Source organism: Pantherophis guttatus, chromosome 5 (genome assembly GCF_059756535.1).
Source record: "Pantherophis guttatus breed Tessera chromosome 5, ASM5975653v1, whole genome shotgun sequence".
In the NCBI taxonomy this organism is placed as follows: Eukaryota; Metazoa; Chordata; class Lepidosauria; order Squamata; family Colubridae; genus Pantherophis; species Pantherophis guttatus.
Genome location: NC_142067.1, coordinates 2,555,906 through 2,573,088, shown reverse-complemented (window position 1 = coordinate 2,573,088; position 17,183 = coordinate 2,555,906). Strand labels below are relative to the sequence as shown.

Genomic DNA, 17,183 nt, shown 5'->3' with positions numbered 1-17,183 from the left:
TCACGCTTGCGACTGAAGGATCACCCACTGGTGGAAGTTGCACCTCGATTCAACCCAAAGGAAAGTAATGTTATCTTCCAGGCCTCCAGAAGTTGTGAACGCTTCATCGCCAGAAGCTTTGAAGAAGAGATTAGACAGCCTTTTGTCTGAAATGGTACAGGCTGCTTGAGGGGAATGGGGGTGCTGTTGGACTAGAAGACCTCCAAGGTCCCTTCCAACTCCGTTATTCTTTTTAATGAAAAGAAGGGCTAGGGGAGACATGATAGCAGTCTTCCCATATCTCAGGGGCTGCCCCAAAGAAGAGGGAGTCAAGCTATTCTCCAAAGCCCCTGAAGGCAGGACAAGGAGCAATGGATGGAAACCAATCGAGGAGAGAAACAACCTGGATCTAAGGAGAAATTTCCTAAATGAGGACAATTAGCCAGTGGAACAGCTCACCACGAGAAATTGTAGGTGCTCCATCACTGGAGGCTTTTAAGAAGAGATTGGAGAGCCATTTGTCTGAAATGGTATAAGGCAGAGGTCTCCAACCTTGGCAACGTTAAGCCTGGAGGACTTCAACTCCCAGAATTCCCCAGCCAGCTGGCTGGGGAATTCTGGGAGTTGATGTCCTCCAGGCTTAACGTTGCCAAGGTTGGAGACCTGTGGTATAAGGTCTCCTGCTTGAGCAGAGTGTTGGACTGGAAGACCTCTAAGGTCCCTTCCAACTCTGGTATTATTACAAAACGTTATTGTTTTGTACTTAAACAGGCAATTCAACCTATCTGGATACAAGCTTCAGATAAGAGAAGAAAAGAGAGTCCTGGGGAAATTGTGTTCTTTACTGACCAGCAAAGGTGTATTTTGAAAATATGCAATGCTTAGGTTAAAGGATGGGATATGAAATGAGCCTTTAAAAAGTAAAGGTAAAGCTTCCCCTCGCACATATGTGCTAGTCGTTCCTGACTCTAGGGGGCGGTGCTCATCTCAGTTTCAAAGCCGAAGAGCCAGCGCTGTCCGAAGACGTCTCCGTGGTCATGTGGCCGGCGTGACTCAATGCCAAAGGTGCACGGAACACTGTTACCTTCCCACCAAAGGTGGTCCCTATTTTTCTACCTGCATTTTTTACCTGCTTTCAAACGGCTAGGTTGGCAGAAGCTGGGACAAGTCATGGGAGCTCATCCTGTTATGCGGCACTAGGGATTCGAACCGCTGAACTGCTGACCTTTCAATCGACAACCTCAGTGTCTTAGCCACTGAGCCACCGTGTCCCATACTATGATATACATATATACATATGTATATCATATATGATATACATAAATCTTTACTGGTGCACAAAATCAGCCTCAGAGGCTGCCCCATGGCAGAGAGGAAGAGAGTCCAGAACAATCATTTTACCTGTCTCTTGTCTCCAAGGTCTTCTTTTTCCGCCTGTGAGGACTCGACTCTGAAGCCTTTGGTGACCTCTGAAGTTTTGGGCCCTGAGGCCGACTTAGTTTTCCAGCCTCGTCCTCCTCATCACTAAAAAGGTCGCTGAAGCTGCCGTCAGATTTCTGAAGAAAATTGATCAAGACAAACAAAAGATGACAAGAGAATATTTGTAGCTCGGGGCTAAGTTGTGTTGTCCTTGGTGCTCCCTAATCTTGTCCGCTTTCTTGCAGACGTTTCATGACCCAACTAGGGAACGTTATCAGTTGTAGAAGGGAGAGGGGTTTGCTTTCTGTTTTTAAACCCTCCTTTCTAGCACTGACAATGTTCCCTAGTTGGATCATGAAACCTCTGCAACAAAACAGCCAAGCCCAGAGAACATCAAGGACCTCACAAAACAATTATATTATATTATACACTTAAACAAGGCAGGGAAAACTGGAGTAGAGTTTCTGGTGTTCTTTCCAATTCCTTTACCAGCCACAGTAGCCATAGGAAGTTCCTCTACTTATTCGGGGAATTTATTTTGTTGTCCAGCATGGAAAATAAGCCACGATTTACCCAACCAGCTCCATGAAATCCAACTTTAACCCAAAGAGGAATTAATTGGGAGCAAATGGGCCTGTCAGTTTATGCCAACTGGCAAGAGATACTGGAGCCTGAAATACAGATATTTTGCTAGTGCTGCCAATGCAGTCCAAGTTCTTGCGAGCATGAAGAAGAAAAAAATCTGTAGCAGAGCGATATCACTGCCCTCAAAACAGGCAAAGGCATTGTCTATAACCAGGGGTGTCTAAACTCGGGGACCTTAAGACTTGTGGACTTCAACTCCCAGAATTCCTCAGCCAGCTGTGCTAGCTAGGAAATTCTGGGAGTTGAAGTCCACAAGTCTTACGGTTATCAAGTTTGGAGACCATGGCTGAGGAATTCTGGGAATTGAAGTTCACAAGTCTTAACAGTTCAAATCCACAAGAAATTTGCCAAGTTTGGGGACCCCTGGTGTACCCAATGCTGGCTGAGGAATCCGGAGAGTTGAAGTCCACAAGTCTTAAAGTTGTCAAGTTTGGAGACCCCATGATATACATTGTACACTAATGTGTCAAAAGTAAGACTTTTCCTTTTTCTCAACCCTAAAAGCAGACTTTCTAATCAATATATCACTCTCCTGTGCGGTCATATTCTTAATCAGCATTGATGTTTTCTGCTTGTTTATTTTGAAACCTGCTAAAGACCCAAATGTCAGACTTCGATGCTATCTCCAAATAAATGAATTTCCAAACTGCCAATCTTTAAGGAAATCTTCTCTTTATTCGAGCACAGCAACCGGATCATGACTCGATGCGGACAAGACTGACCTTTTGCCCCCCAATCCCTCCCTTTCCGATCCCCAATTATCTGCTTCTCATTGGCTATCTTCCAAGTCACTCTCCTGACTTCTTGTCTCGTCATTTCACAGGAATGTTCCCCCCCTCTTCATTTCCACGGAGACCGGGCTTCAAAGGGATTTAGCAGGCAAAAGTTCAGGGCTTAACTCCCTTTCTATGTCAGCGCTGAGGTGCTGACACCAAACTCATTTAATTCCCTCATCAAATATTCTATACACACACCTTTTCTACTCACCTGAGCTGCGTAGAACAAATTTTCCAAGAGACTCTGGTCGTAGTGTGGGTCATTCAATTCGCTGTCGTACAAGTGACTCGAAGGGGAAAGAGATTCAGGAGGGGAGCCTGCCCCGTCCACGAGATGATCTGGAGATAAATCGGAACTGTAGATATAAAAAGATAGAAAAGTTTCACGTGTGCACTTAAAAAGCTGGTAGAACTTACTGCATTTTTTGGAGTATAAGACGCACCTTTCCCCTACCTTAAAATGGGGTGAAAATTTAGGTGCATCTTATACACCGAATGTAGTCCCGTCCACCCACTGGCCTCTACCCTTTGGCCTCTGCCTCCCAGCAATTTACTTCCTTGCAGCAAGCAGCCCATTTCAGCTTCAGCACAGTCTGATTAGCACAAGTTGATGATAGGTTGGATCAGCCTCCCGACCCTCAGCTGTTTCAGGCTGCAGGGATTGCCGTGGCCTATTGCTGCGGGGGCCTCCGCTGCTTGCTGCAAGGAGGTAAATTGCTGCGAGCAGATTTTTTTTTTCTTGTGCTAATCAAGCTATGCTGAAAACGAAAATGAAAGTAAAGCAGGCTGTTTGCTGCAAGGAGGAAAATTGCTGGGAGGCCGAGGCAGATTTCTTTGTTTTCCTCCCCAAAAAAGGGCAGGGGAGTTTTATAATCCGAACATTTTATACTCCAAAAAATACGGTACCTCCTGTATTATAGGTAGCCCTCAACTTACAACTATTTGTTTAGTGGCTGTTTAAAGTGTCTCCAAACTTGGCAACTTTTTTAAACCATGTGGACTTCAACTCCCAGGATTCCTCAGTCAGCCACATCACTTAAGCAACTGCCTCACTTAGCAACAGAAATCTTGGGCTCAATTGTGGTTGTAAGCTGAGGACTACCCCGGAAACATAAATTTTGGGAAATTCCTGAGGCAATTCTCCCCCCTCCGCCCCCAAAATGGGAGCCGGACCAAAAAATATATATATATCTCACCTGCCCAGCAGAAGCTCGACGGCTTTCTTTTCAGCATCCAAATCAAATTCGGAACATTCCCGCCATGGCTCATGAGGGCCTTCGCACATAAGAGCAGGATTCTTCAGAGTTCTGGATAGAATATTAGAATATAGGAAAGAAAGGAAGATGGGAGGGATCGAACACTTATCGGAATCAAAAGCATTTTGTGGAGGGAAAATGCCATCCTTTATAGTGAGGTTAAGAACAATAATTCGCCCAATAGTTTGAACAGGATATTTTTCAGTGTAGCCCTTTCTAGATCTGCCTAGGACAACGGGCAACAGAAGCCAAAGGTGTTTTTATGTAGGAATTGGGATATAAATGAAAGTCTTAATTATTTAGACCAGAGGTCTTCAAACTTGGCGGCTTTAAGACTTGTGGACTTCAATTCCCAGAATTCTCCAGCCGAGAGTTGAAGTCCACAAGTCTTAAAGCTGCCAGGTTTGAAGACCTCTGGTCTAACTAGTTGGTCAGGCATTATATAAACCATTAATATAAGTTTGCAGTCAAAAGGTATTATATTGCTTTAAGATTGTATTGCATCGTTCTGTATCCTGATTGGCTAAGCTCTGTAGCCAATGTACGTAAGGGGAAGCTTGAATCATGGTTTGAGGGCTATATCATTTTATCTGTTTATTTGCTGCTACTCTTTACCTGTTCTCTCTGCATGATCACTGTTTGATCATTGCTACTACTTGTTGCTTTCTACTATTTATTGAATGTTTTAATGTTGAACTTGTTCCTATTTGAAACTCAAGAAGAACTGTTTTATTGTGTAATGACTACAACAACTGGTAAGAAGACTTTGTACTTGGAATATCCTTGGATTGATATCTTGATTATCGCTTTATCTGTGTATGACCTGGATTGTTTATTGGACTTTGCTTTAATTTTTCCTAAAAGTAAAAGAATATCACAACCCAGTGTGTCTGTGTATTAACTGTGATTATTCCTAAACACTCTCAGTCATTTTCATGTGCATACCCTTGGTACTCTGTTTAATATCCCATAACATCGGTTATGGACCCAGAATACACTTAACATTGGGGGGATATGACAGCCCACTCTCAACAGGAGAGGGATACTGCATCATCTATCTCTGTCCTTTCAGCAGTTCCAAAAAGGATCCACATCCATTTGCACAACTCAGGTGACCCTAAGGACACAGGTGGCCTCAACGACTTGCTAAAAGAATGCAAATGACCAGCTGCCTGCAAGGAGTATCAATCCCTCCATTCCCCAATGTCATGTCAGAGCTGAAGAAGCTTCTTAGATGAGGAGCGAAAAATTTGATAGAAAGATCAAGATATTTGATTCTACACGTATTAACAGCGGCAAGAATTGCGTTCGTGCAATATTGGAAGGAACGCAATACACCCACCAGAGGGATTGATCGTTCAGAAGATATATGAATGTGCCGAAATGGATAAACTTACCCTAGAACTAAAAGAAAAAGATGATTCGGAATTTTATGCGGTTTGGGAAAAATGGTACACTTGGATAGATAATAGAAATAAAAATTGGGAATATACGTAAGGCTATCGAGGACTAGATATTGAATGCATATAATGTATATATTGTTGATCGGAGGTATACAAAAATGACCCAGTCTGTTGATTATGTACTAGAGTTGTGTAAAGGAAAATTGTAATAAAAATTATTTCAAAAAAAAAAGAAAAGAAAAAAAGATGAGGAGAGAAATGTCTTCAAAAGAAAAAAACCAGAAAGTCCAATTGCCTCTTGAAAAAATAAAGCACTTTAGGACAACTGTGACCTCCATGACTGAGAATCTCCAAAGCCATTTAGATTTAAGGAAGGGACACGTCAACCGTCACTAAGTCCATGCAAGTTGCCAGGCGGTCAAATTCTGATCACGTGACCAGGGGGATTTTTTTTTGGTTAAGTGTGAGAACTGGTCTGTTAGGAAATGGCTATTGCCTAACTGGTTGGGTTGGCAATATATATAAACCATCAATGCATGTTTGCAGTCAATATGTATTGTATAGCTTTAAGACTGTAATGCTGTATCGCATCATACTGTATTCTGATTGGCTAGCTCTGTAGCCAATGTACTTAAGAGGAAGCTTGAATCATGGCTTATTGTTCTTATTACATTATTATTGCTATCTCTGCTCCTCTCTGCCTGTTCTCTCTGCATGATCACTGATTGATCATTGCTACTTGTTGTTTTCTACAGTTTTACTGATTGTTTTACTGCTGTACTTGTTCCTGTTTGCAATTCTAAAAAGAACTGTTTTACTGCATATGACTACAACAACTGGTAAGAAGACTTTGTTCTTGGAATATCCCTGGATTGACATTTTAACTATCTTTATATGTGTATGACCTGGATTGTTTATTGGACTTTGCTTTGCTTTTTCCTAAAAGTAAAAGAATATCACAACTCAGTGTGTCTGTATTGACAGTGCTTATTCACAATCACTCTTAGCCGTTTCTCATGTGCACACCCTTGCTACTCAAGGGTTACTCTGCGCATATTCCTCAACATGGTCCATAAGACACTTTTTTCAGTGTTGTTGTCAACTTTGAGCCATCAGTAAATGAATGGCATTTCAAGGACTACCCATAACAGAAATTGACAAATTGGATTTTGCCTTCCCTTCAAGTTACTCTGAAAAGTGTCGCTATTTTGAAACTCTTTTTACCAACACACATTCCAAGAAGGCTCCCGTTTTCTTGGGGGACCCAAACCTTCCCTCTTGCCTACCCAAACTCACTTTCCAGCTTGTCGGGAGAGGTCCTGCTTTACCGAAGGTTGAGCCTCATATCGTTCAATGACGGGATCCGGATTCGATATCATGACGGACACAGCCATAGCATTTCGCAACCGGTTTCCTCGATCCAAAAGGTCTTGAAAGCAGAGAAAGCAGAGTCAGACAGTGAGGAGGCTGGGGAGGAACATGGGCCAGTCCTGGAGTCTGGGGAAGGCCCGGACAAGGGCTCTGCATCGGAGGCAGAGATGGCGCCAGGGCCATCTGGGAGTTATGCGCGGACTCTGGAACTTCCAGAGTCAGAAAGCAGAGAGGCAGAGGAACAGGAGGAGCCTGTTCCTAGTGCGCACATGCGCAGAGCTGCCAGAAGGCATGAACAGTTAAAACAAAAAGGACGACTTGGGAGTAAGGCCTGGAGATGACTGGCCCTTCCCATAAGGCTTAAAAAAGGAGCAAAGGCACGTGGGCCCTTTGCAGGAAAGCAACGTTGTTAATTCTGTTCCCAGTCGGCATCTCTGTTTGACTCTGGACTCCGTGTGACTTTGCCAAGTCGGTCTTTGGCAGCGTGTCAAGGGAGATAAAGGTTGGTGATTATCCCGAAGGACGTCTCCCGAAGGAATTTTTTTGCAACTAATTGGGACTCAGCTGTGAATGAACGTAATTCACAGCTGTTGCAATAAAAGAGGTTTTTGGGACTATTCGTCTATCTTAATGACTCAGTAAGCCTAAATCACAACAGCCAATATGATAATTCCAATAAAAGTATTCTTTGAGGAATCTACCTGCCTCGGAGGTTTGCTTGCTATGGGTCTATGAGTTGGAAACCTGACATAGTGAGGTTACCTGCTTACCTGTAAGGAGATCCTTCGTAGCTGGACTGTTGCAAGGAAGAACACGGACAGGCCGTGTGGTTTCCTTGCCCGATTTAATTTGCGCCTCTGGATCAGAGCTGTTCAAAAACATTTTGTGTGGCTTGGGATCCTTGGCGTTCAAGATGTAATCCAGGGGTGGGTGAGATCCACCAATGCTTCTTTGGATATTCTCCGAGTTCTCCTGGAAATATAAGTGATCTTTCCCCCTGAAACATAAAGCACCACAGAGAAAATCAATTCGGGCTGACCCGAGATCCCTCTGGTGGCTTCAGGCGTTCGTACGAATCGTGGACATGTGATTGTGGCAGGCTGAAACCGGTCGTAAAGGCGAAACAGTTGCCCAGAGCCCAAAACGAAATCATGTGGCTGCAGGGAAGAGGGCGTGAATTTGCAGGAGTGTATCTGCCTCTTTTACCATATCAGATAGGGTGGTATAAAGATAATCCTTGACTTACGACCACAATTAGACCCATAAATGGAAGGATTTATACTCTTTGCAGACAGCTGGATCCACACCCATTTGTGCTGAGTGTCAGCGCCTTAGCGCTGGCATAGAGAGGAGAGAGATAAGCTCTGAACTTTTGCCTGCTAAATCCCTTTGAAGCCGGGTTGTCGTGGAAATGAGGAGGGGGGGAGACATTCCTGGGAAATGATGAGACAAGAAGTCTGGAGAATGACTTGGAAGATAGCCAATGAGAAGCAGAGATTTGGGGATCGGAAAGGGAGGGATTGGGGGGCAAAAGGTCAGTCTTGTCCGCATCGAGTCATGATCCGGTTGCTGTGCTCAATTAAAGAAAAGATTTCCTTAAAGATTGGCAGTTTGGAAATTAATTTATTTTGAGATAGCATCGAAGTCTGACACTGAGTAGCACCTGACCCTGACCCTGAGGATCCAGACAAACCTCCAAGTGGCCTCAAAGACCCTCTAAAAGGATGCAAATGACCAGCTGTCTGCAAGGAATATAAATCCTTCCATCCTTCCCCATCCAGTCAGAGTTGGAAGAAGCTTCTTGGATGAGGAGCGAAACGTCTTCAAAGAAAAACCAGTTGCCTCTTGAAAAAGCACCTTTGGGGAGTGATATGTCTAGTTTAATATGATTAAAGCAGCTCTCTGGCTTTTGCAGCCCTCTCTAAGCGGTTTACAGCATCAGCACCTTGCCCCCCAACAATCTGGCTCCTCATTTTACTGACCTCAAAAGGATGGAAGGCTGAGTCAACCTTGAGCCTGTCAGGATCGAACTGCTGGCAGTGGGCAGTGAATTAGCCTACAATGCTGCACTCTAACCACTGTGCCACCAGGAAGGAGAATGAGAAAGGGAATAAGAGAAGAAGCAAGGAAAGAAGAAAGGAAGGGATGGAGGGAAGGAAGGACTAGCAATAGCACTTATATATACCACTTTACAGTGCTTTCCAGCCCTCTCTAAGCGGTTTACAGAGTCAGCATATTGCCCCCAACAATCTGAGTCCTCATTTTACCCAACTCGGAAGGACGGAAGGCTGAGTCAACTTTGAGCCTGTCAGGATCAAACTACTGGCAGTGGGCAGTGAATTAGCCTGCAATACTGCATTCTCACCCACTACATCACCATGGAAGGGAGGAAGGAAGGAAGGAAGGAAGGAGGGAGGGAGGGAGGAAGGAGAATGGGGGAAGAAGGAAGGAAGGAAAGAAGGAAGGAAGAAAGAAGATTTTAAGCTGTCCATTGTTGTACAAGAGTGAAATGGGTGGCATATACAATATATTTAATAAATGAATGAATAAAAATAGGAAAAGGAGGGAGGAAGGAAAGAAGAAAACAAAGAAAGAAGGAAATGAAGAGGAAGGGAGGTAGGGAGAAAGGGAGAAAGGAAGGAAGGGCAATAGCAACAGCACCTAGAGTTATATACTGCTTTATAGTGCTTTTACAGCCCTCTCTAAACGGTTTACAGAGTCAGCCTCTTGCCCCCAACAAGAGTCCTCAGGGAGAAGGGCGGTATATAAATTGGAAATAAAATACATAAATAAATAAAATAAACAATCTGGGTCCTCATTTTACTGACCTCGGAAGGATGGAAGGCTGAGTCAACTAGAGCCTGGTGAGATTCGAACTGCCAAATTGCAGTCAGCAATGCAAGTAGCCTGCAGGACTGCAGTCAAACCACTGCGCCACCGTGGCTAAATAATTTACGACAGCAATGTAACGTGACAACACACCATAAAATAGAACCTCACACACCTACATATATACGTATTAAAAGCATAAGTATCCTGTGAAGCAAGCAAATTCTTTTCCCCAAAGGTAGGAAATAGATGTTTTTGAGATATGTTTTTGAGGACCCGGATTGTGGGGGCAATAAACTGACTTTGTATAAAAAAGAACACCGCTTGGGGGGGGGGCGAAAGCCCTACTAAGCAGGTATATACAAAAAGTATGAAGGCTATTGCTTAAAAGCATTGTAAGCCGTCCTGAGTCTCCGGAGAAGGAAGGAAGGAAGGAAGGAAGGAAGGAAGGAAGGAAGGAAGGAAGGAAGGAAGGAAGGAAATAAATAAATAAATAAATAAATAAATAAATAAATAAATAAATAAATAAATAAATAAATATTGGGCTGATTTTTATTTATTTTTTTAAAACCCCGGTAGACAGAAAATAAAAATTAAAAAAAAACACACACACACACACACACACACCTTGGAGTACTTGCTCTGCTGCTGCCCAGAGACTCTCTTCCGTGAAGGTGGGTGCCAGTTGGTCTGTGAAGCTGGGACGGAGCGAGGGAGTGGCTCAAATCTGCAGCATCTTTGTTCGTATTTGTGTTGTGGGCGGTGTGTTGGCTCTCGTACACGTCGGACAGAGGTTCCAGAAACAGGGAAATCTGCAAGGTGTCATTCGAGCAAGCCTGTGAGAACCCCTCTCTATTCCCACGATCTAACACAGGTCGTCCTCAACCTACGACCACAACTCAGCCCGAAATTGACGTTGCTAAGTGAGAAATCTGTAAAGTGGGTCTTGCCCCATTTTATGACCTTTTCTGCTAGAGTTGTTCACTGAATCACTGCAGTCGTTAAGTGAGTAAAACGGTTGTTAAGTGAATCTGGTTCCCCCCCCTTTGACTTTGCTTGTCTGAAGGTCACAGAAGGGGATCGCGGGACCCTGCAACCGTCATAAATGTGAGTCAGTTGTCAAGCATCGAAATGTTGCTAAGCAAAACGTTGGTTGAGTCAGTTTTGCCCCATTTGGCGACCTTTCTTGCCACCGTTGTTAAGCGGATTGCTGCGGTTATTAAGTTAGTAAAATGGTTGCGAAGGGAACGCGGCTTCTCCGTTGTATTTGCTTGCCTGAAGGTCGTAAAAGGGGGAATCACGCGACCCCAGGAAAACTGTGACCGTCATAAATAGGAGTTAAGATGCCGAGCGCCTGAATTTTGATTGCAAAAGGCGATCACATGACCCTGGGACACGCCTGACTGTCGTAAATGTGAATCCATTGTCCACTGTGCAAATTTGGACCATGGAGAGGCTGCAATGGTCATAAGTGTGAAAAATGTCATAAGTTCCTTTTTCCAGTGCTGTTTTAACTTTCCAACGGTCACTTAACGAGCTGTTGTAAATCGAGGATTACCTGAAAATCCTCCATAGCCCCAAAAGCCTGCTTTAGAACAGGAGTCTTCAACCTTGGCAACTTTAAGCCTGGAGGACTTCAGCTCCCAGAATTCCCCAGCCAGAAAAGCAAAGCTGGCTGGGGAATTCTGGGAGTTGAAGTCCTCCAGGCTTAAAGTTGCCAAGGTTGGAGACCCCTGCTTTAAAACATCCAAACTATTACCAATAACATTCTGTGCATTTCAAACTGATCCACATTTACAATACCTGGAATTGAGGCAGGGCAACAGGGGGAAAAAAAAACCCAGTTAATTCTGAATTACCTGCAGCTCTCCCATCTTTTCGGACGACGGCGAAACGATGGTGAAAAATCCACTGATTGGATGGCTGGGGGAGAGCTGGGCCAGCCCCTTGATTTGAACCCGTCCAATTGGAAGGTGATCAGATTTGGTCATTACTTCCAGGATAAGAGCCCCCATATCTGCAGGAAGCAGGCGAAGAAAAAGACGGAGAAAAGATGACCAGCTTGGTCTAACTGGGTAAACAACACATTAAGGGTGTTAATTCTACTTCAAAACCAAGGGGGTGAAAAACCCACCATTATTTAAGGCACCCCTAAATGCAAACTTTGTTCCTCATTTCCACACCTACCATGATGGAGCAAGATACCGAGAGAAGAGAGTAACTATAGCTCAGGGTTGAACTCTCGGTATCTTGCTCATGCCAATAGAATATAAACTGAGGGCAAACCCCTCCCTTCTGGCACTGATGATGTCACCTAGTTTGGTAATAAAACATCTGCAAAAAAACCATCACCAAGCTCAGAGAACACCCAAGGACCCCATAGTGAATATGATTGTTCCAGGGGTGAAATGCTCCCGGTTCGGACCGGATCGCCCAATCCGGTAGCGATGGCGGCAGGTGGTTCGGAGAACTGGTAGCAAAAATCCCTGCGCCCCCCCCCATGCCCAGGTGAGCCGCGCGATCATCAGAGGCTGTTTTCTTTTTACTTTTAAAAGCATTTTTTCTACAACCTCTTCAGCCAAAAAAATGCTTTTAAAAGTAAAAAAAAAGCCTCTGATGATTGCACGGCTCAGCTGGGATCATCAGAGGTTTTTAAAAGCATTTTTTTCTGCAACCTCTTAATGTTGTAGAAAAAATGCTTTTAAAAGTAAAAAAAAAAAAAAAAGTTGGCCATGCCCACCCAGTCACATTACTCCCCCCAAGCCACGCCCTCAGAACCGGTAGTAATAAATTTTAGGTTTCACCCCTGGATTGTTCTCAACACTATTTAATCATTCTAGTTTTTCACCCTAAAAATAGCAATGTTGTGGGCCATTTCCAGAGGAGGCAGTCTCTGTGGACTGACCACATCCAGGGCACAGCCCCACATTCAACCTAATTCACCCAATTCATTGCCAAGGGACAGCCGTACCTGTCAGGTAGGAGGCAAACTGTTTGGGCCCACATCGCACCGGGTAGCAGGTGGTGGTGTTCAGAATTTTTTGCTCCGGCTGGGAAGCATCCTGGGGAACGAAGACGGTGCCATTGGTGGTTTCTCCCCACCATCTCACCCGGACAAGGGACGAGGCTGGCGGCTTGGCGACCATCCATACAATTTTGCTGACTGTTAGTTTGAGGAAGCAGCGCAGTTGTCCTTCCACAAGTGGGGGTAAACTGGTAGAAGGGGAGATGTCACTCAGAGCTGCAGAGGAATAATAAAAGCACCCAGGAAATTAGATTAGATTAGAAATGAGAGATGATGGATAGAAAAAAAAGAGAGAAAAAGATCCTCCATGAACATATTTTACCAAAAACAATAAGCTGACTTTGTATAAAAAAGAACACTGCTTGGGGGCCCCGAAAGCCCTACTAAGCAGATATATACAAAAGTATGAAGGCTATTGCTTAACGCATTGTAAGCCGCCCTGAGTCTCCGGAGAAGGGTGGCATATAAATTGAACCAATAAGTAAATAAATAAATAAATCTAAGATCATGGCATCTGGCCCTCTCAATTCTTGAGCCTGGATAGCTCAACAGACTAAAAGCCTGTTATTAACATTCAGCTGTCTGCAACTATTGCATGTTCGAATCTCCCCAGGCTCAAGGTTGACTCAGCCTTCCATCCTTCCGAGGTAGGTAAAATGAGGACCCGGATTGTGAGGGCAATAAGCTGACTTTGTATAAAATGAACACCACTTAGGGGTGGCCGAAAGCCCTACTAACCTACTAAGTTACAACACCCCCTTATTCAAGAAAGTAAAGACTCTTGAAACTTCTGGGATTCTGGGAGTTGAAGTCCACAATCTCACCAGGCTCAAGGTTGACTCAGCCTTCCATCCTTTCTAAGGTAGGTAAATTGAGGACCCGGTTGTGGGGGCAATAAGCTGACTTTGTAATATATACAAAAGTATGAAGGCTATTGCTTAACGCATTGTAAGCCGCCCTGAGTCTCCGGAGAAGGGCAGCATATAAATCTAATTAAAAAAAAATATAAATCCCTGGCAAATAGATAGGGAAGAAATGGCGGTAGTGACAGATTTTATTTTCCTGGGCTCCAAGATCACCGCAGATAGGGACTGCAGCCAAGAAATCAAAAGACGCTTGGTCCTGGGGAGGAAAGCTATGGCAAATCTATACAGCATACTAAAAAGCAGAGACATCACCCTGCCAACAAAAGTGCGTATAGTCAAGGTGATAGTTTTCCCAGTTGCAATGGATGGCTGTGAAAGTTGGACCATAAGGAAGGCTGAGCGCCAAAGAATTGAGAGGCCTTGGAACTCTGGTGCTGGAGAAGACTCCTGCGAGTCCCTTGGACTGCAAGGCGATCCAACTGGTCAGTCCAAGAGGAGATCAACCCTGACTGCTCTTTAGAAGGCCAGATCCTGAAGAGGAAACTCAAATGCTTTGGCCGCCTAATGAGAAGGAAGGAAGGACTCCCTGGAGAAGAGCCCAATGCTGGGAACGATGGAGGGCAAAAGGAGAAGAAGGGGACGGCAGAGAACGAGGTGGCTGGATGGAGTCACTGAAGCAGTCGGCGTGAGCTTAAATGGACTCCAGAGGATGGTAGAGGTCAGGAAGGCCTGGAGAAACTTTGTCCATGGGGTCGCGATGGGTCGGACACGACTTTACAACTAACAACAACAAATTATTAAACATGCATAAAAATATTATGATTAGGAATGAAATGATAAAATTAAACAATGGGTGATTAGATAATGAAAGAATATACTGTAAGCATGTGTATTAATAGTAGAATCACACAGATTGGATGATTGGAAAGAACATGAACAGATTTACTTTATATGTTTAAATGATTGTGATTGGTACCAGAAGTGTACATTGAAACACTAAACAGTGAAAGAATGAAGGATGAAACTTTAATATACAGTAAATAGACGTGAAGAGCTAAATAAGGGAACTATGAATAACAAAGCAGGTGAAAGATGGAAAGATAGAAAAGAAACGTCTTTGAATATTACGGTGACATGGAAAAAAAAGTTAAAATAGGGATAGAAATAAGAGGGGAATAATAGTATATATATATATATTAATATATATATATTAATATAATAAGATATATGTAATAATAAGAGGGAGGTTTAGAAATTGAAGGGTGGTAGTATTAGGTATGTTTAAACAATAAGAAAATGAAATGTAATAACTATGAGTAATAATATTGTCTATTTGTATCAAAATGTATGATACCCAGGTATCACACTATTCATGCATTAGTTTGTATAAATAATATAAAATAAAAAACTTGGGGGGAAAAAGAAATTTGATTAGGATTATTTCTTAAATTCATATGCTGCCCGTCTCAATGTTACAGCAACTCTGGGCATCTTACAGAACAATAAAAAGTAAAAAAAAAACAATAAAGGTACAACTTGACTTGACTTACAACTTGACTTACAACTATTTTCTTAGTGACCATTCAAAGTTACAGAGGCACAGAAACTTATGACCGTTTTTCACATTTACAACCGTTGACACATTCCCCACAGTCATGTGATCAAAATTTGGACTGATTCATATTTACGACGGTCGCAGTATCCCAGGGTCACGTGATCCCCTTTTGCCAACTTCCTGACAAGCAAAGTCAAGGGGGAAACCAGGTTCACTTCACAACCCTGTTATTGACTTAACAACTGCCATGATTCACTTAACAACCGTGGCAAGACTGGTCGTAAAGTGGGGCAAAACTCACTTAACTCTTACTAACTTAACAACTGCAGTGATTCACTGAACAACTGTGGCAAGAGAGGTCGTAAGATGGGGCAAAACTCACTTAACAACTGTCTCATTTTGCAGAGGAAATTTGGGGCTCAATTGTGGTCATAAGTCAAAGAGTCCCTGTAGTACAAAATACTTAACATTCAAAAGGTTATGCAATAAATTATTAAAGATTCAATAAGAAATAAGCCAAGGATCTGATTCACTGAGATGTATGTTGTATCTTTTGGGTGCTTAAAAGGACCCACAAAATAAGAAATGGGTCTCCTACCCCTTTCCTCCTAGGCTAAGGTCTCCCTCCCATTCTCCTGCCCTCTGGGATCTCCTGGTGGTCCCCCATCCATCTCTTCAGCTGAGAAATTATTTGCAGCAGCGGGAGAGAAAAGGCAGAATTTCTCCTCCCATGTCTTCTGCCTTGATCGACAGCGGGTCGCCCAGGCTCACTTTGTCCCCAGGACAGAACTCGAACTCAAAACCAGTCCTGGAACTTCTCCTGGTATCTAGCCTGCCGCCATTCCCCATTACATCAATTGACTCTCCTTCATAGTACATAAAAACACAGGCATTTCCCGCCACCTTCTCTCTATTCTCCTGCCCTCTGGGATCTCCTGGTGGTCCCCCATCCATCTCTTCGGCTATTTACAGCAGCGGGAGAGAAAAGACAGAGTTTCTCCTCCCATGTCTTCTGCCTTGATCGACAGCGGGTCGCCCAGGCTCACTTTGTCCCCAGGGCAGAACTCGAACTCAGAACCAGTCCTGGAACTTCTCCTGGTATCTAGCCTGCCATTACATCAAGGCGCCTCTCCTTCCTAGTACATAAAAACACGGGCATTTCCCGCAAGGCGTTTTCCCCACCCACCTTCCTCTATTCTCCTGCCCTCTGGGATCTCCTGGTGGTCCCCCATCCATCTCCTCAACCAAGAAACCATTTGCCGCAACAGCAGGAGAGAAAAGGCAGAGTTTCTCCTCCCAAACGTCTTCTGCCTTCATCCACAGCGGGTTCCCCCAGACTCACTTTGTCCCCAGGTCAGAACTCGAACTCAGAACCGGCCCTGGAACTTCTCCCGGTATCTAGCCTGCCGCCATTCCCCATTATATCAATTGATTGTCCTTCATAATACATAAAAACACAGGCATTTCCCTCAAGGGGTTTCCCCCCACCACCTTCCTCTATTCTGCCCTCTGGGATCTCCTGGTGGTCCCCCATCCATCTCAGGAGAAAGGGAAACAAACAAACAAAGCATCTATTCCCAAGGTCTTCTGCCCCTCCGACCCCAGAATTGTGGGAAGGCGGGAGAGGGAAGGACCCAGCCCGGCCTCGACCTCCCTCACCCACCCTTCCGACGACGGACGGCCGAGGCCCGGCCCGGCCCGGTTTTACTCTTCTTCGGCTTCATCTTCGCCGACAGGCCCGGAGCCGCTGCCTAGCAACGGCCGCCGCCGCCGCCGCCGCGGGCGCGCGCTGCCTGATGGGAAAATGGCGGGAGGACCGCTGCCTCGAGCGGTCGCCGCTTCAACTACCGCCCCCAGAAGGCTTTGCGAGGGAACGTAGAGATACGAAAGCCTTCAGGATAAGACGACCAGGGTTTTTTTTCCCCCCCAACGTGGAGCAGAATCCCAATCAGAATCGAGCTGGAAGGGACCCTGGAGGTCTTCTAGACCAGCCCCCTGCTCAAGCAGGAGACCCTCTACCATTTCAGACAAATCCTTTTAGAAAGTTTTTAGAAAGAAC

The 17,183-nt window shown here is 44.4% G+C and overlaps 1 protein-coding gene across 4 annotated transcripts in view; it reads right to left on the bottom strand.

Moving 5' to 3' along the window:
- C2CD3 (C2 domain containing 3 centriole elongation regulator) overlaps positions 1 to 16,980 on the bottom strand; it is an 82,327-nt gene extending 65,347 nt beyond the window's left edge. For all 4 annotated transcript variants that reach the window (XM_060682724.2, XM_060682722.2, XM_060682723.2 and 1 more), the window contains exons 1-9: positions 16,788 to 16,980; positions 12,650 to 12,919; positions 11,538 to 11,695; positions 10,306 to 10,490; positions 7,620 to 7,846; positions 6,775 to 6,907; positions 4,016 to 4,126; positions 3,031 to 3,175; positions 1,381 to 1,535 (exon numbers count right to left, since the gene is read on the bottom strand). In XM_060682724.2, the coding sequence (XP_060538707.2) occupies positions 1,381 to 1,535; positions 3,031 to 3,175; positions 4,016 to 4,126; positions 6,775 to 6,907; positions 7,620 to 7,846; positions 10,306 to 10,490; positions 11,538 to 11,695; positions 12,650 to 12,919; positions 16,788 to 16,848 (1,445 nt within the window). In that variant the 5' untranslated portion in view covers positions 16,849 to 16,980. The remainder of the gene's footprint in view (positions 1 to 1,380; positions 1,536 to 3,030; positions 3,176 to 4,015; positions 4,127 to 6,774; positions 6,908 to 7,619; positions 7,847 to 10,305; positions 10,491 to 11,537; positions 11,696 to 12,649; positions 12,920 to 16,787) is intronic.
- Positions 16,981 to 17,183: the final 203 nt, after the last annotated feature.